We start from the raw sequence: 20847 nt of genomic DNA, 5'->3' as shown, positions 1-20847 counted from the left end.
TGCACAGAAGTTCTCCATTCAGGGAATAACCCCTTGCAAGAACATCATACTTGACTTGAGTAACTGCATACAAAAATAAAGCTAAAAATTCACCTTGGATATTTTTCTGGCGCTCATTGGGTGCAGATCATGAACATCTGAAACTATATCTCACTGAACCCACTTTGGAAATGGGTGGAATGAGATCAAAATCTTACCCTTGTTACTTCTGCTTTGGCTTTCACATTCATTAGAGAAGAACCTATCTTCATCTTGGCAACTTTTGTTAAAGCAGCAGTTGGCACTGTAATATTGAGAATAAATATTTCCCTTTGAGGCTGAACAAGCAAAATTATTTCAGCTACTTACAACTTTATTAACTCATCAGTTTCAGATGTTAGTTATTTGTGTGTAAGAAGATATGGGAATTCTGGAAAGAATATAACTTTAGATGGTTTTTAAAAGTTGTATTATATACTTGTAGTAACTAGGTTACAAACACCCGACTTACGGGCTCCTCAACATATGAATATGCTTCCACAATAATACTAATTTCAAAAGTTAGACATATGTACATATATAACTAGTTTCCTCTTTCTCCACTTTCAGTTATTCTTTTTTAATCAATCCTGTGTGCTTTTGATGTTATTCATTTCAATACTGTGGAGATGTGGCTATGTACCAGATGACAAGGACGTCTCTTTAGAACAGAGATAAACAGGAATTTCTTTAGCCAGAGGGTGGTGAATCTGGAGTTCATTGCCTTGGACGGCTGTGGAGGTCATGATGCTGGGTATATTGAAAGTGGAGGGTAATAGGTTCTTGATTAGTAAGAGTGTTAAAGGTTACGGGGTGAAGGAAGGAGACTAGGTTTAAGGAGGATAATGAATCAGACATGATAGAATCATGAGGCAGACTTGATGGACCAAATGGCCTAATTCTGCTCCTATATTTTTTTGGTCTTATAGATTTTTGTGTATTTTCTAACTTCTGGACAAAATTGACTTACGAGCATATGTAAAATCGGAACTTGTTTTTTTAGCCAGGGACAGTCTGTAATATAGTCTCCCTTTTAAACGGTTCTAAATGATTTACACTTGAATCTCAGTTCCATCATTATCAACAGAAAGGAGGCCATCTAGTGCTCATTGAAGAGAAAAATCTTTGAATTAATCTCATGCTCACAAAGGTGTATTTCCAAATCCGTTAAGCTTCATTTGTTATTTTTTAAAATAAAAAGCCTTATTAATGGGAGTCAACAGTCGCTGGGTAGATTGAAACAAACCCTGCTTTTTGTTGGTAAAATAAATTACCCATCTCTGAACAACTAATTGAGCTCATCTTTATCATCTTTATCTTCAGGTAATAGGACCATAAAGCATAGGAGCAGACTTTGGCCATTTAGCCCATAGAGGATTTATTATTCCTTTCAACCCCATTCTCCTACTTTCTTCCCGTAACGTTCAACACCCTTACTAATCAAGAACCCATCAACCTCAGTTTAAATATACCCAATGACTTGGTTTCCACAACCATCTATGCTAATGAATTTCACAGAAACACCACCCTCTGGTGAATTAAATTCCTCCTTATCTCTGTTCTAAAGGGGCATCCATCTATTCTAAGTCTGTGCCCTCTGGTCCTAGACTCGGCCACTATGGGAAACATCCTCTCCACATCCACTCTATCTAGGCCTTCAGTGTTCGATAGGTTTCAGAGAGATCCCCTTCACCCTTCTAAACTACAGTGAGTTTCCAGGATCATTCCCGTGAGCCTCCTCTGGACACTCCAATGCCAGCACATCCTTTCTTGGATAAGAGGCCTAAAACTACTCACAATACTCCGAAAAGTCTGACCAATGCTGTACAAAGCCTCTGCATAGAACAGATGCTTGTGTTTGGAGTCATCACATCCTGTGCATATTTAGAATCATCCCAACAGTATGAGAAGAATTACAGCTTTGAACCCTGGTCCTTGGATAGTTTCCAGCCAAGGTGTAATCTGGTAGACCACGTGCAATCTGTTGTTCTTAGGCTAAAGGACAGAATAATTGTTCAGATTTCCCTTGGCTAAACATGCTTCAGTGGGTCTTGTTAGGAATCTCATTTGGATTGAACTAGCCTGTAGTACTACACAGTAGCATAAAACAATTACAGTACTGATGATTACTGATCAGGGTTCAATTTTTGCTGCTGTCTGTAAGGAGTTTGTATGACTTCCCTGAGACCAAATGGTTTTCCTCTGGGTGCTCAGGTTTCTCTGATATACTAAAGCCATACCCACAGTTATTACCCTAAAACCATCAGGCTCCTGAACTGATGTGGATAACTTCACTCACCTTTGGTCTGATTCCACAGCCCACATATTCACTTTCAAGGACTAATTTTTCCAGTACGTTTTTTATATTTGCGTTATTTGTCTTCATTTGACATTGGTTGTTAGCCTTTATGGCTGCTCACAAATTCTATTGTATGAATTTTTTTTTTATTTTCATGTTCATGCCTGCTAGAAAATGAATCTCATTGTATACATATACTACATTGACGTATACATCCGTATACATTGATAATAAATTTAGTTTGACTTTGACTTCAAGCCAAAAGCTGCTATTTTGTGGAGACTTTCATATCCTGCTCTTTTCTTGTACTAAATTTGTAAAATTTCACTTTGATATGTGATGACTAATGAGATGTGGGCAGGTTTTAATCACTGTAAGTCCTGTGTTACCATTGGTTTCCCATCGCCCTTTGCAGTCATTAATTGCTTGCACTAACTCACTTTTATTCATTGACTCTGGGTACTCCCTTGTATTTCACTCTGGACCCATGTGCAATGATTACTTCTAGCATCATTAACTTTCTCAAGTGCTGATCTTTCTCCGATCTTTGCATCAATAAATGTGCTGCAGAAGCTGCTGCTAGTTGACCGGTTGCTCGTGACTGAAGTTGACGTACTTCCACTCTAGTCTTGTGGCTTCTGAGGTAGGAACTTGAACTCAGACAGGAAAGATACTGGCTGATGAGTAATATGTGAATTGGTCTGACTTTTCCTTTATCTGCTCCCAATGCATGGCCTTGAGTTTCTCAATACCATCCTGAATGTTGCCTCTCTCCACTGTGCATTCGTGGACCAGAGATTCTGGGAGCCAGTGGGGACTGAAAGAGGCCCTTTGGGCAAACTCATCCAGGTTGACAAGGTTTCTTAACTCAGCTCACTCTGTTTGCCTGTGTTTAGCCAAAATCCTTCTAAGCCTTTCCTATTCATATACCTCTACAAATGTGTTTTAATGTTGTAATTCTGCATGCCTCTAGCACTTCAATAGTTTCTTGATTAGTAAAGCTGTCAAAGGTTACAGGGAAAAACAGGAGAATGGGTTTGAGGGGGATAATAAATCAGCCTTGATGGAATGGCAGAGCAGACGATGAGCCGATTGTTTTTATGTCTTATGGTCTTCCTTTTGCAACTTCTTTCATATACTCACAGACCTCTGTCTGAAGATGTTGCCTCTCATGTCGCCTTTAAGTCTTCCCCTTTCATCTTAAACCTGGATTTCAGACTCTGTGAAATAAATGTGACTGTACACCTTACCTATGTCCCTCATAATTTTATCTATAAGATCACCTTAGCCTCCTATGCTTCAGGAGAAGAAAGATCCAGCCTCTCCTTATAACTCAGATCCTCCAATCCTAGTAATAAAGAGAATATTGCAATCCTTCATAGAGGCCTTAAGCACATCCCGAGTAACACACCAAAATGCTGGAAGAACTCTTCAGGTAAGGCAGGATCTGTGAAAAGAACATCCTTGCATCTTTCCAGCAGGTAATTTATTCTCATAACAGTGCTTAGAATAAAGTGTCTACTTTGGGTGTCAAATGAACTGTTCTCATCTCCACACTGAATTAATTCCATAATCTTTTGACTCATTCTCAAAGACTCTACAACTCATGTTCTTGGTATTATTTATTTCTTACTTGTTTTTTTTTGTATTTGCACAGTTTGCCTTCTTTTGCACATTGGTTGTTTGTCAGTCTTTGTAGTTTTTCATTGATTCTATTGTATTTCCTTGATCTACTATGAATGCCTGCAAAAGAGAATCTCCGGGTAGCATATACATACTTTGATAACAAATTTACTCTGTCTTTAACTTTAGTTGTCAATATCTATGATTACACCAGTGCCTAAGAAGGATAGTGTGAGCTACCTTACTGACTATCGTCCAGTAGCACTTGCATCTACCGTGATAAAATGCTTTGAGAGATTGGTCAGGACTAGAATCAACTCCTGCCTCAGCAAGGACCTGGACCCACTGCAATTTGCTAACGATCAACACTGCCGCACCTCATGGGTGCTCAAGTGCATCTATAAATTTGCTGATGGTACAACCATTGTTGGCAGAATCTCAGATGGAGATGAGTGGGTGTACAGGAGTGAGGTATACCAGCTAGTTGAGTGGTGTTGAGCAATAATCTTACATTCAATATTAGTAAGATGAAAAAGCTGATTGTGGACATCAGGAAGGGTAAAACGAGGGAACACAAACCAATCCTCATAGAGAAATCAGAAGTGGAGAGTGAACAGTTTCAGGTACCTGGGTGTTAAAACTTCTGAGGATCCCAACTTATCAATGCAGTTATAAAGAAGGCAAGACAGCAGCTATATTTCATCAGGAGTTTGAAGAGATTTTGTTTGTCACCTGGAACACTCAAACTTCCATAGATGTATACTGACAGGCTGTGTCACTGTCTGGTATGGGGAGAGGGTGGCTACTGCACAGGACTGAAAGAAGCTTACATAAAGTTGTCAACTTAGTCAGCTCTGTCTTGGGTACTAGCCTCCATAGTATCCAAGACATCTTCAAGCAGTGGTGCCTCAGAAAGTAGTGTCCATTATTAAGAGCCCCCATCACCTAGGACATGCTCTCTTCTCATTGTTACAATCAAGAAGGAGGTGCAGAAGCCTGAAGGCACTCATTCAGCGATTCAGCAACAGCTTCTTCCCCTTTGCCATCCGACTTCTAAATGGACATTGAACCCGTGAGCACTACCTCACTTTTTAATATATTTTTAAATCTAACTATTAATATACATCTTACTGTAATTGATTTACTTATTTATTTTTTTCTATATTATCATGCATTGCATTATACTGCTGCTGCGAAGTTAACAAATTTCAAAACACATGACGGTGAAAATAAACCTGATTCTGATTCTGAAAATAATTGTGCTAATATTGTAATATTGAATTTAAGATTGGTTGCGGTTGTTATTATGAAGCAGATTTTCCTGTGGCCCCCATAGTGAGATATTCCTTTATGTCCCCTTGTAGGAAAATCCATGCAATATCTGCGCTGCCTTTACTTCCGAATGAAAGATGAGGTTTTTAAAGGATCCAGGCCATTCTCATCAGTTCCACTCGAGGAATTTTTAAAGAGAGAATTTGGGGAAAATACCAAAATGACCGATGTTATAAAACCCAAGTGAGTAAACTGTTACATTGGAGTATTGTGTACAGTTCTGGTCACCGAATTATAGGAAAGATGTCAACAAAATAGAGAGAGTACAGAGAAGAATTACTAGAATGTTACCTGGGTTTCAGCACCCAAGTTACAGGGAAAGGTTGAACAAGTTAGGTCTTTATTCTTTGGAGCGTAGAAGGTTGAGGGAGGACTTGATAGAGGTATTTAAAATTATGAGGGGGATCGATAGAGTTGACGTGGATAGGCTTTTTCCATTGAGAGCAGGGGAGATTCAAACAAGAGGACATGAGTTAAGAGTTAGGAGGCAAAAGATTAAGGGTAACACGAAGAGGTATTTCATTACTCAGAGAGTGGTAGCTGTGCGGAATGAGCTTCCAGTAGAAGTGGTAGAGGCAGGTTCGGTATTGTCATTTAAAGTAAAGTTGGTTAGGTATATGGACAGGAAAGGAATGGACGGTTATGGGCTGAGTGCAGGTCAGTGGGACTAGATGAGAGTAAGCGTTCGGCACGGACTAGAAGGGCTGAGATGGCCTGTTTCTGTGCTGTTACATCTGTTGGGATATTAATTAAATCGTCATTTATTTGTCTATCTATTAATTAAAAATAGTACTATTTTATGTAAGCACCAGGAACAAGTGTCATGCTGAAATTATCCCACCATTTAAGAAGGTAAAGCCTGATCATCAATACCAGCTCCTCTCTCCCATCTGCTCTCCATACAGATTCAGATTCATTTACTTATCATGTGTACATAAATACATACAGTGAATTGCATCATCTGCGTTACAACCAACCCAATGTAAGGATGTGCTGGGAGCGGCCCTCAAGTGTTGCCTCACATTCTGATGCCCAGAACAAACAACAATAACAATAACAATACCAACACAACAACAGCAAACCATCCCCTTTCCTCCCTCCCACATGCCCTGATACTCTGATCCTCTGATATGCTTCAAGTCTAAAAAACTATTGATCTTGACTATGAAAACATTCAATGACCAAGCCTTTGGACATAGAGAATCCATATGATTCACAACCCTTCAAGAGGAGACATTTTACCTCATCTCGTTGCTAAATAGTCAGCCTCCTACCCTGAGTGTCCCAGAATAGTCTTTCTAATCAGCCCAACCAGTCCATTTGTACTCCACTCCCGCCACCTCCTCCTGACTTCCCTCAGTCAAACCTATTTCCTTTGGGTCTACTTCTCCAACCTCCCTTACATGCACCAACATTACTCATCTCAACCACTTCCTGTGAGTTTGAGTCCAATCACTGTTAGGGGAAAGTAGCTTTTTCTGAATTTCCTCTTGAATTTCTTGTTGATTCTTACATCGTTTGCCTCTCATTGTGGTGTAATTGTCATACAGTGGAAGTAGCCCTTCAACCCACCAATGGCACACCAATCTTGAGCCATTCAACTACACTAATCCTACCTTATTCCCATTTGTTATTCTCCCAATGTTCTCATCAACTCTCCCCAGGTTCTACCACTCACACGCAGGGGACTTATGTAGCTAATTAATCTACTGCAACACATAAAATACTAGAGGAACTCTGCAGGTCAGGCACATCTATGGAGGGGAATAAATAGCTGATGTTTTGGACAGAGACCCTTCAACGGGACTTAAAAGAAAGAGGGCTGAAGCCAGAATAAGGAACTGAGGGGTATGGGGATGAGTACAAGCTGGCAAATGATAGGTGAGACCAGGTAAGGTGGAAGGTGGGTGGGCAGGGGAGAGGGGATGAATTATGAAGTTGGGAGTGGATAGATGGAAGAGGTAAAGGACTGAAGAAGAAGAAGAAATCTGATAAGCAGCATGTAGAAAATGGGAGAGAGGGAATGTGATAAGCAGGTGAGGAGAAGAGAAGGAATGAGAAGATAACCAGAATGGGGAGTGGAAAAAGAAAATTGCTTTGTGGATCCAGAACTGGCTTGCCCACAGAAGGCAAAGAGTGGTTGTGGACAGGTCATGTTCTGCATGGAGGTCAGTCACCAGTGGGGTGCCTCAGGGATCTGTTCTGGGACCCTTATTCTTTGTGATTTTTATAAATGACCTGGATGAGGAAGTGGAAAGATGGGTTAGTAAGTTTGCTGATGACACAAATGTTGGATGTGTTGTGGATAGTGTGGAGGGCTGTCAGAAGTTACAGCGGGACATTGATAGGATGCAAAACTGGGTTGAGGAGTGGCAGATGGAGTTCAACCCAGTTAAATGTGAAGTGGTTCATTTTGGTAGGTCAAATATGATGGCAGAATATAGTATTAATGGTAAGACGCTTGGCAGTGTGGAGGATCAGAGGGATCTTGGGGTCTGAGTCCATAGGACGCTCAAAGCAGCTGCGCAGGTTGACTCTGTGGTTAAGAAGGCATGTGGTGTATTGGCTTTCATCAGTCGTGGAATTAAATTTAGGTGCCAAGAGGTAATGTTGCAGCTATATAGGACCCTGGTCAGACCCCAAATGGAGTATTGTGCTCAGTTTTGGTTGCCTCACTACAGGAAGGATGTAGAAGCCATAGAAAGGGTGTAGAGGAGATTTACAGGGATGTTGCCTGGATTGGGGAGCATGCCTTATGAGAATAGGTTGAGTGAAGTCAGCCTTTTCTCCTTGGAATGACGGAGCATGAGAGGTGACCTGATAGAGGTGTACAAGATGGTGAAAGGGACTGACCATGTGGATAGTCAGAGGCTTTTTCCCAGGGCTGAAATGGCTAACACGAGAGGGCAGAGTTTTAAGGTGCTGGGGAGTAGGTACAGAGGAGATGTCAGAGGTAAGGTGTTTACTCAGAGAGTGGTGAGTGCGTGGAATGGGCTGCCGGCAAGGGTGGTGGAGGCAGATACGATAGGGTCTTTTAAGAGGTTTTTAGATAGGTACATGGTGCTTAGTAAAATAGGGGGCTATAGGAAAGCCTAGTAATTTCTAAGGTAGGGACATGTTTGACACAACTTTGTGGGCCGAAGGGCTTGTATTGTGCTGTAGGTTTTCTATTTTTCTGTGTTTAAGAAGGGGAGGAGGGAGAAAATATCTGAAGTTACAGAAAACGAAGTGCATGCCATCAGGTTGGTGGCTATCCAGGCAAAATGAGGTGATACTCCTCTTACTTGAATTTGGCGTCATCATGATGATAGAGGAGGACATGTCAGAATGAGAATGGGAAGTCAAATTGAAATGGGTAGCATTCTACCGATCTTTAGGATATGCAATGAAACAGGAGCACCCTAAGGAAAGCCATGTGGGCGAAACATGGTATAGAACTGATCGTAATTAATTCAGTATTCACCATCAATACTCATCCTAATTTCAAAGCCACTTTCAGCTCAAGAGAAGAGACGAACCTTTTACCAAAACCTTGTCAACAGTCATGTAGATTCAATTGTGATTGTTTTACATTATTTCAACTGCAGGAGAAAATAGGCCCATTTTACTTGAGCTTTCCCTTTAAACACTCCCCTCAGCACAGGAATAAATCTAGCAAATTTAACAAGGTCAAAGCTCTGCATCCACTTTGTGCATGTGGTTTCACCTTTAGTTTGCTGTCGTATTAATATGTTGGGGTTTCACAGTGTCCTGGTTGCCATCTGGGTGAAGTTTGCTATGACTGCTTGGGTTTCTTTCCATATCCCAAAGGCATGTTGATTGATAGATTACTTGGCAGTACCTAAGCAGAATTGGGGATGGCATGGTAGCATAGCATGTTAGCATAATGCTATTACGGCACTAAGAAAATTCAAGTTTCAAGATTGTTTAATGTCACTTCCAGTACATAAATGTTAAGGAGAAAGAAATAATTGTTATTCTGGATTCGATGCAGCACAGAAAAAGTAAGTAAGACAAAGAACACAATCTTAATAAAAGAGGCACTATAAATATAAATACATAAGATAGCTTATCTACATAGATTGATTATATGTCTACTAAGTGACACTTGGCACAGAAGTGTGTGTACATAGTTCTGAGAGGAACTGATAAAAGTGGTGGTTGGAGTTGTGGAGGGGTGGGTTAGTGGGTGGTGGTGTTGATCAGCCGTAACTACTTGAAGAAAGTAACTACTTTTGAGTTTAGTGGTCCTAGTGTGGATGCTACATTGCCTCCTCCCTGAAAGGAATGGGATAATCATTCTATGAGCAGGGTGGATCACTAATCAGGATTTAATTTTCCGTTGTTATCTGTAAGGAGTTTGTATGTTCTCCCTGTGACCATGTGGTTTTCTTTCAGGTGCTCCAGTTTCCTCCCACATTCCAAAGGCATGGGTTAGTTGGTCAGATCGGCATTACTGGGTGGTGTGGGCTCGTTGGGCCAGAAAAACCTGTTACTGTGCTGTATCCTTAAATAAAAAATCAAAGATGAATAACCGTGTGTTAAAATAATTTTAGATTGGAGGTCTGAAATCTGATTCAGACTTGTGCTGGAGGTCCTGCCTTTATTCTGTGATTTATTTATGATTCTTTATCATCATTAGTGAGATTTTGCTGAGTGACAATTACCTGCAACATTTCTTATAACCCTGACTGTAAGCACCAGCAATGCTTTGGGCTGGCTTAAGACAACAATTTTCTTATATTAAACCATGTGTGGGGGATTTTTTTGTTTTCTCCACATACTCCTTTGCCTCACCTGCTGACAGAGTCATGGTGACTGGAACCCTCTCAGACCGACACCCTGCCGAACTCCATCTGTTTCGCAACTATGATCCACCTGAGCTGCAGCGTGACCCACCGTACCAGCGGACTGCAGAGTTCCAGGCTCTCACACAGCCGAAAGGTAAAGAGAAATGTTTCAGTGCCTGGATGTGCATTTATGATGGTGATGCTATGGAGATCAATGGGGGGGCGGTGGGGGGGGGTGTGTGTGTGATATTAATTTATATTTTCTCTACTTTTTTTGAAAGTAGTATATAGCCAGTATAACATTTTGGAACCTAAAGATAGGTTCCTAATTTAGATATACAGTGGATTCCAGTTAATTGCAGCACATGCTCCCAGTGACCTGACCTCCATAGCTGCCTGTGCCAACAAATTCCACAGATTTATTACATTCTGGGTAAAGAAATTCCTCCTCATCTCTGTTTTAAATGGACATTCTTCTATTTTGAGGCTGTGCCCTCTGGTCTTAGACTCCTCCACCAAAGGAGACATCCTCTTCACATGCACTGTAGGTCTTTCAACATTTTGATAGGTTTCAATGAGATTCCCCCCCCCACCCTTCTATATTCCAGTAAGTACAAGGCCAGAGTCTTCAGTCACTGCTCATATAGATAACCCTTTCATTTCCAGAATCATTCTCCTCTGAAGGATGTCAGCACAACCTTTCTTAAATAAGGGGCCCAGAACTACTCACAATACTCCGAGTGAGGCCTCAACAGTACCTTATTAAACCTCAGCATTATCCTGGCTTTTTTATACTCTTGAAATGAGTGCTAACATTGCATTCGCCTTCCTTACTACTGATTCAACCTGCAAATTGACCTTTAGGGAATCCAGCACGATGACTCCCAAATACCTTTGCATGTTGGATTTTTAAATTTTCTTAACCTTTAGAGAATAATATGTGCTTTTATTCCTTCTGTCTTCTGTCTAAGTGCATAACCATACACTTCCTGGCACTGTATGCCATCTGCCACCCTTTCGTCTGTTCTCCTCATCTGTCTAAGCCTTTGTACAACCTCTCTGTTTCCTCAACACACCCTGCCCCTCCAGCTATCATTGTATCATCCACAAACATGACCACAATGCCATCAATTACTTCATCCAGAATGTTGACATACAACGTAAAAAGAAGCGGTTCCAACACAGACCCCTGTGGAACACCACTAGTCACTGGCCGCCATTCAGAAAAAGCTCCCTTTATTCCCACTCTTTGCCTCTTGCCAATCAGCCTATGCTTAATCATGCTAGTATCTTTCCTGTAATATCCTGGGCTCTTACCTTTTAGCAGCCTCATGTACAGCACCTTGTCAAAGGTCTTCTGAAAATCCAGGTACCCGTAATTCAGTGATTCTTCTTTGTCTATCCTATTTGTTATTTCTTCAAAGAACTGCAACAAATTTGTCAGGCAAGATTTTCCCTCAAGGAAGCCATGCTGACTACAGCCTATTTTGTCAGGTGCCTCCAAGTGCCCCCAAACCACATCCTTAACAATCGCCTCCATTGTCTTCCTAACCACTGAGGTCAAGCTAACTGGCCTATAATTTTCTTTCTTCTGCCTCCCTCCCTTCTTGAAGAATGGAGTGACATTTACAATTTTCCATTCTACTGGAACCATGCCAGAATCTACTAATTTTTGAGAGATCATTACTAATGTCTCCACAATCTCTTCAGCTAACTCTTTTTGGAACTCTGTGGTGTAGTCCATCAGACCCAGGTGACTTACCTACCTTCAGACCTTTCAATTTCCCAAACACTATCTGCCTAGTAATAGCAACTCCACTCACTTCTGCCTTTTGACACTCTCAAAATTCGAGCATGCTACTAGCGTCTTCCACAGTGAAGACTGATGCAAAATACTATTCAGTTCATCTTGCATTTCCTTGTCCCCATTACTTGTCCTCCAGCATCATTTTCCAGAGGTCCAGTCTCTTTACTCCTTATATATCTGAGACAATAATTTCTCCTCCTCCCCTCTCCAATGCACCATTTAGTTATCTCTCTGTCACGTAACAGTTGCTGTTGGTCCTGTATCAGACTTCAAGCAGACTCAATGGGCTGAATGGCCTAATTATGCTCTTATCTTTTACATGGGGCCTCAAGTGTCCCCATGTGAAGACCAACCAGCATAAAATGCAACAACTTGTATTACTGTGCCACATAAGCAGAGAAAAACATATCATGCCTCTACAGAGATATGAGAAGGAGCAGTACAAGTTTTATGGATTATTCACCTGTCAACAGTGGAAAGGCCTGGCGGGACTTCCAGGTGTTCAATTGTTCCTTTGGCTTCAACAATTTAAATTGCAATTAATTCTACAGGGTGATTTCTATATATATAGTGTCTGTGCATGTGTTTGTCTTAAATACACAATCCCTTCCAGATGTAAAACTGTCTAAGTCTGTGTGTTGCAATAGGGATGGAATTTCCTTAGGCTTTGGCTTAGGAATGTACAATATGCTGGAAATTTTGTCAGTAATGACATCCAAGACTGGTTGCTTCCTTTTTCACATTTGACTGCATGGATTGGTAGTTTCTGTGAGCCTTGATTGTGTGAGATTGGTTTCCCCGAGTGTCAGTCACCTCGGGTAGCTGGATATTGCAGCATGTGCCTTAAATTTATTATTTTTGTGACCAGAGCCACAGCAAACCAAGAAGGTTTCATGTTTGCTCTCTGGTGTGTATAGTATGTTCTGGCTGAACTACATCTTTTTCAGTACAGACTAGGCACCAAATACTTTGTCTCATCTGAAATTCTGCATTTAGTTTTGAGCACAGTATTGACTGATAAATTTATTTGCCTTGAGCTAAATGTAGCAGGGAAGCAAAAGATTGACTTGGCTTAAAGGGTTAGATTTTGAGGGCAGGTACTATTTTATGTTTTTTGCTGAGTGTATTTGGAGGGGGTTGTTGCACTTTCAGGACGAGTTATTGCATGAAAGAGAATATTAGACTTCTTGGAGAGTCTTCTGATAAAACATTTGCAGGTTTCGATTCAGGCCCCGAGGATTAAAGTAGTTAGGTCATTGTGATTTTATCTGGAGACCTGGATCTTTTGATTCCACTGTATGTAGCAATTTAAATTCAATCAATTAAATAAATTTGGAATTCTAAAAAATGAATTTAAAAATAAAGTTTAGCCATATTTGTTAAACGTAGATCGAAATATTGAAATAGACGGTGAAATGCGTCTTTTGTGTCATTAACCAATGTAATCTGAAGATGTGCTGAGAGAAGCCCACGGTGTCATTGTGCTTGTGATGCCAATTTAGCATTCCCACAATTTACTAACCCTAACTCGTATGTCTTTGAAATATGGGAGGAAATTGGAGCACCCAGAGAAAACCCACGCAGTCACAGGGAAGGTGTACAAACTGCTCAAAGACAGTGCTGAGTATTGAACCCTGATTGCTGGTACTGTAAAGCAGTACACTAGTCACTATGCTACTGTGCTGCCCCATTAGAGTATGTTCTAAAACTCATCTTGTTCACCAGTATATTTCAGAGAAGGAAATCTGTCCATCATTACCTGGTCTGGTATAAACATGAGTCCAAACCCATCTGTTGGTTGGGGATGAACAATAAATACAGTATAACTCCATGATCCAGTGCTTGCTTTTTCGAAAATCCTGACATTTCAAGCATAAAACAGAACAGTACAGCACAGGAACTGGCCTTATGGCGCATGATGTTGTGCTGAACCAATTAAATTGGTAATCAAATGGCCAGCTAAACTAATCATTTCTGCCTACACAGTGTCCATATCCTTCCATTTCCCTCATATTCCTATGCCTATTTAAAAGTCTCATTGTAATGGAAATGATTGCTTGTCATTTTCCAAAGCATTTCTCTTTAAGTGTCCTTCTGCAGTGAAATTGGCAGCCTGTTTTCTGGAGACAATGGTATCTGATTACTGCAAGGTGATTATATGTAATTTTTTTCCCAATTCACATTGTCATATGAATATCATTGCATATATAGGAGCTCATTTGTATGTATGGGGTGTCCATAAAGTAAGGTCTTTGGAACCCAGGGAGGGCCTATTAGGCTTGAACCAGAACTGGGACCGGGGACGCTGGGAATCAGGAATCTCCATGGCCAGAGCTGTGTTGTAGAATTCTTGAATATTTCTAGTTCCCTTTAAGCTCAACAGGTTAACTGGAATATTAATTAATTTACTGTGTAGCACGTCAAAAAAATTGAAATACAGGTGCATTTGGAAACATCCAAATTAATATTGTTGATTATTGGAATTTTACCATCCCAGCCAAGGGAGATCTCAAGAAGGCATCCTTCATTCAGTATCTTCACCATCCAGGACATGACCACTTCTTATTATTATCATCAGAGAGCAGGTACAGCAGCCTGATAACCAACACTCAATGTTTCAGGAACAACTTCTTCCCCTCTGCCATCAGATTTCTGAACCTATAAACACTACCTCTCTATTCCTCTTTTGCATTATTTATTCAAATTTTTATTGTGTTACAGTATTTTTATGTCTTGCACTGTACTGCTGCCACAAAACAAGAGATTGCACAACATACGTCAGCAATGATAAACCTGATTATGATTCACATCCTTTGGGGGGGAGAAAAAGATACACACGTCCTTCAGGACTTGAAAGCTTTAGAGAGCATGCAGAGGAGATTTACCAGGCCTTGAGGGCATGCCTTCTGAAGATAGGTTAAGTGAGCTAGGACTTTTCTCTTTGGAGTGAATGATGAGAGTTGACTTGATAAGAAGTCATAGTCATTCTTATCTATGATAAGAAGCATAGATCAAGTGGATAGCCAGTGACTTTTTCCCAGGGTGGAAATGGCTAATACAAGGGAGATATAATTTTAAGGTGATTGGAGGAAAGTATAGAGGCTCTCAACCTTTTATTTATGTCATGAACCAATACTGATAACTGAGGGTCTGTGCACCATAGGTTGGGAATACCCAGTATAGGGGGATGTCTCTGTTCTTTACACAGAGAGCGGTGGGTGCATGGAACACAGTGAGTAATCAACCCTATTAGTTGAAAGGTTACAAACTATAGCAAAAGTAACTTATAATCAAAAACATTAAGTTACATACTTCTTTACTGTTGCTCTTCTTCAAACCAGACCAGCTGGTGTGGCGAGCAGCTCGAAGCAGTGGAGCAGCCCCGACCTACTTCCGACCAATGGGCCGCTTCCTTGATGGGGGGCTGCTCGCAAATAATCCAACACTGGACGCCTTGACTGAAATTCATGAATACAATCAGAATTTGAAAAGAAAGGTATGTTACCTTTTCCCCCACAGACTCAAGATTCTGCAGATGCTGGAAACAGACACAAAATGTTGGAGGAACTCAGAAATACAGGCAGAATCTATGTAAGGTAATAAACAGTCGATGATTCAGGCTGATATTCCTGAAGGAGCGTCTTGACTGTTTATTCCCCTCCAGAAATGTTGCCTGACCTACTGAGTTCTTCTGGTATTTTGTATGTATTGCTCCAGATACGTATTTTGATGCACTTTGTATTTAATACCTACTGCCAACATGAAGACTGACTGAACTAATTCCAGGAGGCTGATTTCAGACATTTACTGTTGGCTCAAGGCCCTGGCCAAAAGATTTGGTTGGTGCTATAAAAACAGAAAATACTGGAAATACTCAGTAGGTCAACTCCTATCTGTGAGAAGAGAAACAGGGTTAATGTTTCTGATTAAAGTTGAAGGTATTTTCATTTGTTTTCATTGTGATAGAGGGCCTCATCAAAGTTGATGGTTCCAGGGTAAAGAAATCAAAAATTTAGAGGACAAAGCTTTAAGTTGAGAGAGGAAGGATTTCAAGGGCAAAAACACATTTTGAGTAACACACTGAGAATGTTGAGGGAAATCAGCAAGACTGGAGGAAAATGAACAGTTGATGTTTTGGGCCAAGACCTTTCAAGACTTCAAGGGAACCTGATGGGCAAATTTTTCCATACAGAGGGCGGTATGTATATGAGGCTAGTTGCCAGTGCAAGTGGTAGAGGTGGGCACAATGATGGCATCTAAAAGACAATTGGTCAGGTATGGAAGGGTGGATAGGAAAGGTTTAGAGGGATGTGGACCAAATGCAGAAATATGGAACATGCTCAGAAAGGAAACGATCAGCATGGACAAGTTGGTCTGAAGGGCCTGTTTTTCATAATATATAGCTGAATGACTCTGTGACTCTTTCCCCGCTAACTGACTGCCCAGAGGGAAGAAGGAATATGTGGTATAGTACAGAGAAATTTGAGGACATGCGTTGGGAGCAAACAGAGGGGAAAGTAGACCAATTCACAGACTACTCATTAGCCACTACCTTCCCCATTTGACTTTGAGTTTCCACCTCAGAATCCGCAAGACTAGAGTGGAAATACGTTATCTTTAGTAGAAGAACCATGGAGCCTTGGTTTAGAGCAGGGGTTCCAAACCTGGGGCCCATGGTCCCCTTGCTTAATGGCATAAAGAAGGATGGGAACCTCTGGTTTAGAGAAATATGGGACAAACACAGGCAAATCAAGTTTATGTTCAAGTTAATTGTCATTCAACCATACACATGTATACAGCAAAAGGAGACAGTGTTCCTCTGGAGCCAAGGTGCAAACGCAGTACATATAGTCACACACAGTTGATATAGTTACAGTAGCACATACAGTCCCAGGAATAATATTAGCACAAGTCTCTGTGTGGCATGGCCTGAAGATTGATGGTGCATGAGATGTAGTTCGGAAACCACGTTTCAGCAAGAACAGGCACGGAACAATTCCTCATCTCATCCTGGGTTGGCCACAGATGAAACCAAAAGGGAATAGCTGAGGTAGGCAACTTGGTTGGCGTGGGCTATTTCTGTTCTGTATAATCCTATGACTCTGTTTACAGTTTTCTTTTGAGTTTTATTTGAAAATTGCAATGTTAGGCAGAAAAGTAATCCCAACCAAGAGGAATCCTGTCCTCAGTTTACCCTTTTATTGCACAAGGCAGAAATATTGAACATATTTGAACAAGAACAAGAATTGCATATAGATATTAGGATAATATATCTAAGAGCATAATCTTAAGACAGCCAGATTGCTGTATTGATACTAATACATTGAAAGTGACTTATTTTGCCTATAGCAAAGTCATAAAGTCAGCAATAATTTGCTGAGTTCAGTTATGAAGTGTACTGTATTTCAAAAATATAAGAGATTCTATAGAATATGAAAATGTGCTGGCATTGGAGAGGGTCCAGAAGGGGTTTATGGGAATACTCTTTGAAATGTAAGAGACAACGTACTGTGTGAGGAGCGTTTGATAGCTCTGGGCCTGCCCTTGCTGGAGTTTAGAAGAATGAGGAGGAATCTCATTGAAACCTATCAAATATTGAAAGTCTTAGATAGAGTGGATGTGGAGAGGATGTTTCCTATAGTGGATGAGTCTAGGATCAGAGGACATGGCCTCAGAATAGAAGGATGTCCTTCTAGAACACAGAGAAGGAGGAATTTCTTTAACCAGAGGGTGGTGAACCTTTGGAATTCATTGCCTGAGATGGCTGTGGAGGCCGTCATTGGGTATACTTAAACCAAAGGTTGATAGGTTCTTGATTAGTAAGGCATGCAAAGGTTATGGGGTGAAGGAGGAGAATGAATCAGACATGATGGAATATGCAAGCAACTCAATGGGCCAAATGGCCTAATTCTGCTCCAATGTCTTGTGGTTTTAAATTTCTGGAAGGACTCAGCAAGTCAACCAGCATCTATGGAGGGGAATGAACAGTTGACGTTATGGGCCGAGACCTCTTCATTTATTCCCCTCCATAGATGCTGCCTGACTTGCTGAGTTCCTCCAACATGTCACGTGTGGTTCTGTATTCACTGATTGTTTTTAAATGATGTTGCTGCCGTTCTGATGCCCAATGTGTGAAAGGATTGTCAGGTGTGAGCAGTAATAGCAAATCACTAGTTTGGCACTGGAGCCGTGCTTACCTTATTGCTCTCAATCACCAGATTCAAAGTCAAAGTCGAGTTTATTGTCACATGCACGAGAACTGTCTATGTATGCACAGGTGCAATGAAAACCTTTGTGTCACAGACATATTTCAGATTAAGGATGATCTGCTTTAAGTTGATACATATACATCGAAACATTGTGAAATGCATTGTTGAATCAACGATCGACACAGTCCAAGGATATATTAGGGGCAGCCCACAAGTGTCACCATCTGCCAATATGTAATGCTGCAACATATTAATCCTAACCGTACATCTTTGGAATTTGGGAAGAATCTGGAGCACCCAGAGGAAACCCACGTGGTCACAAAGAGACCGTGATGGAAATTGAGCCCTGATCTTCTGATCACTGGCACCGTAAGCACTACACTAACCACTATGCTACCACGCTGCTCCTGCACAAGATGTGTAACGTTAACAAGAAAAACATGAACTAAATATCAATTGTGCACAATTTTTACAATGAATTGAATTGAATTGACTTTATTTCTTACATCCTTCACATACATGAGTAAAAATCTTTACGCTACATCTCCATCTAAATGTGCAATGTGCAATCATAGTATTTTATGATTTAAAATAAATACAACAGTCAATGTAACATAGAAATGCACTCAAATCAGCATAATTTAATAAGTTTGATGGCCTGGTGGAAGAAGCTGTCCCGAAGCCTATTGGTTCTGGCTTTTATGCTGCAGTACCATTTCCTGGATGGTAGCAGCTGGAATAGACTGTGGCTCAGGTGACTCGAATCCCCAATGATCCACCTGTCTTTGTAAATGTCCTGAATCATGGGAAGTTCACAGCTGCAGATGTGCTGGGCTGTCCACACCACAGAACACAACTAGAACAAAACTTGATTATAGTACAAAATTGCCATGGTGTAGCTGTACTGAGGTGATTGGGATTGTGCATGTTAGTTCAAAATCGGTTGAAGTAAAGAAGCTGTTATTTGGTGGTGTGAGACTCACAGATTCTGTACCTCCTGCCAGGTGGTAGTGTGAAAAGATGGTATGGCCTAGATAGTGTTTTTTTATTCTCGATTCTGCCTTCTTGAGACATTCTCTCCTGTAGATAATACTGGGGTTGGGGAGGGTTGTGCCCGTGATGTATTGGGAAGAATGTATTACTCTGATGTTTCTTGCATACCTGCATATTTGAATTGCTGAACCAAAGCTTAGTGCAACTAATCAGCACACTTTTAACAGTAGAAGTTCATTAGTGTTTGGTGACAAGCCAAAGCTCCTGAACCTTCTATGTAAGTAAAGAGTTGATATGCCTTCCTTGTGATTGCATATATGCTCTGGGTCCAGGACAGGTCATCTGATACATTAATCCTCTGGAATTTAAGGCAGCTGATCCTCTGTACTGTCATCCCACCAATGTAGCCTGGCACATGGTGTAAATATTTTGGTGATATGCTCGAAATAGTGAGGAGAATAACACAGGGATATTAACAGGGAATTTTATCAATAACCTACAGGAAGTGAGCATACATCAAATTCAGTTAAGAACAAGATGGAAATGAAATTGCACACAATTGTGTTGACTTAGATCAGGGGTCGGCAACCCGCGGCTCCAGAGCCGCATGCGCCTCTTTCATCTCTGTGCTGCGGCTCCCCGTGGTTTGTTAGTTTTTGAAATGCAATTCGAAATTTGAAGATTATGGTGATGTTGTACAATCTAATTAAAACGTTATGGCGACCCCATTTCCTGGCACATCCGAACCGGCTCACAATTAGCCACCGTTCTGGCTAAGGGAGATAGCCTACGGGTGTTTGTGAGTACGTGTCTTTTGGAGCATCCGCGCCCACGGGGGGGCGGGTTGAGGGAGGCTTTAAAGCAAGGCTGTTTAGTTCGAATAAAGTTATCTTTGACTGCAGTGTAGTTATTTTAGCGCTGCGTGTAGCACACCGCTACAACGTGTTTTTTATCGCTATTAATATACGTCACCACTGCCAATGCCTGACACCCGCCAGTGCGCGATTTCTTTTAGTTTTTCGATCCAAGGTAGGCTAACTATAGAGTAACCTTCAACCCAACGTCCTTTTTCCGGAGTTCAAAATGTTTTTGTTGCATGCAGAAATGTAATTTCATTTTCTCTGCAGGAGTTCATCAATTTCATAAATGCAACACATTATAGTTTTTTTATACATAGCATAAAGGCAAAAAAAAAAACGTTGTATGCAGCATTATTTCATTTTAAATATCAAATGGGTTTTGTGGCTCCCAGTGTTTTCTTTTCTGTGGGAAATGGGTCCATATGGCTCTTTCAGTGGTAAAGGTTGCCAACCCCTGACTTTGATGGTTCATCAGTATTTACAGATACTGGGAAAAGGAATTTTTGAGATCATTAGAGAACTTCATTCTCTGTTAAGTGATGTATACAGTAGATCTACACTCAGTAGCCACTTTATTAATATGCCTGTACACTTGCTCGTTCATGTGAATATCAAATCAGCTAATCATGTGGCAGAAGCTCAAGTGCATAAAAGCATGCAGACATGGTCAAGGGGTTCAGTTTTTGTTCAGACCAAACATCAGAATGAGGAGGAAATGTGATCTAAGTGGCTTTGACTGTGGAATGATTGTTGATGCCAGACGGGGTGGTTTGAGTATCTCAGAAACTGCTGATCTCCTGTGATTTTCACACACAGAAGTCTCTAGAGTTTATGAAGAATGATGTGGAAAAAACAAGAAAAATATTAGTGAGCAGTAGTTCTGTGGGTGAAAACATCTTGTTAATGAGAAAGGTCA

General features: G+C 40.9%; 2 protein-coding genes across 3 annotated transcripts in view; one reads left to right on the top strand and one right to left on the bottom strand.

Annotated features, from left to right (window-relative positions):
* Nucleotides 1-20847, top strand: part of pla2g6 (phospholipase A2, group VI (cytosolic, calcium-independent)) — a 131587-nt gene that overhangs the window by 81687 nt on the left and 29053 nt on the right. For both annotated transcript variants that reach the window (XM_059954072.1, XM_059954073.1), the window contains 3 exons: nt 5305-5455; nt 10080-10216; nt 15211-15365. In XM_059954072.1, coding sequence (XP_059810055.1) covers nt 5305-5455; nt 10080-10216; nt 15211-15365 — 443 coding nt within the window. The remainder of the gene's footprint in view (nt 1-5304; nt 5456-10079; nt 10217-15210; nt 15366-20847) is intronic.
* Nucleotides 1-20847, bottom strand: part of LOC132383189 (uncharacterized) — a 54138-nt gene that overhangs the window by 20356 nt on the left and 12935 nt on the right. The gene's annotated exons all lie outside the window — the stretch shown is intronic.

This window comes from Hypanus sabinus, chromosome 29, assembly GCF_030144855.1.
Source record: "Hypanus sabinus isolate sHypSab1 chromosome 29, sHypSab1.hap1, whole genome shotgun sequence".
Classification (NCBI taxonomy): Eukaryota; Metazoa; Chordata; class Chondrichthyes; order Myliobatiformes; family Dasyatidae; genus Hypanus; species Hypanus sabinus.
Note: the sequence above shows the minus strand (reverse complement) of the source record. Positions and strands in the feature narration are given on the sequence as shown.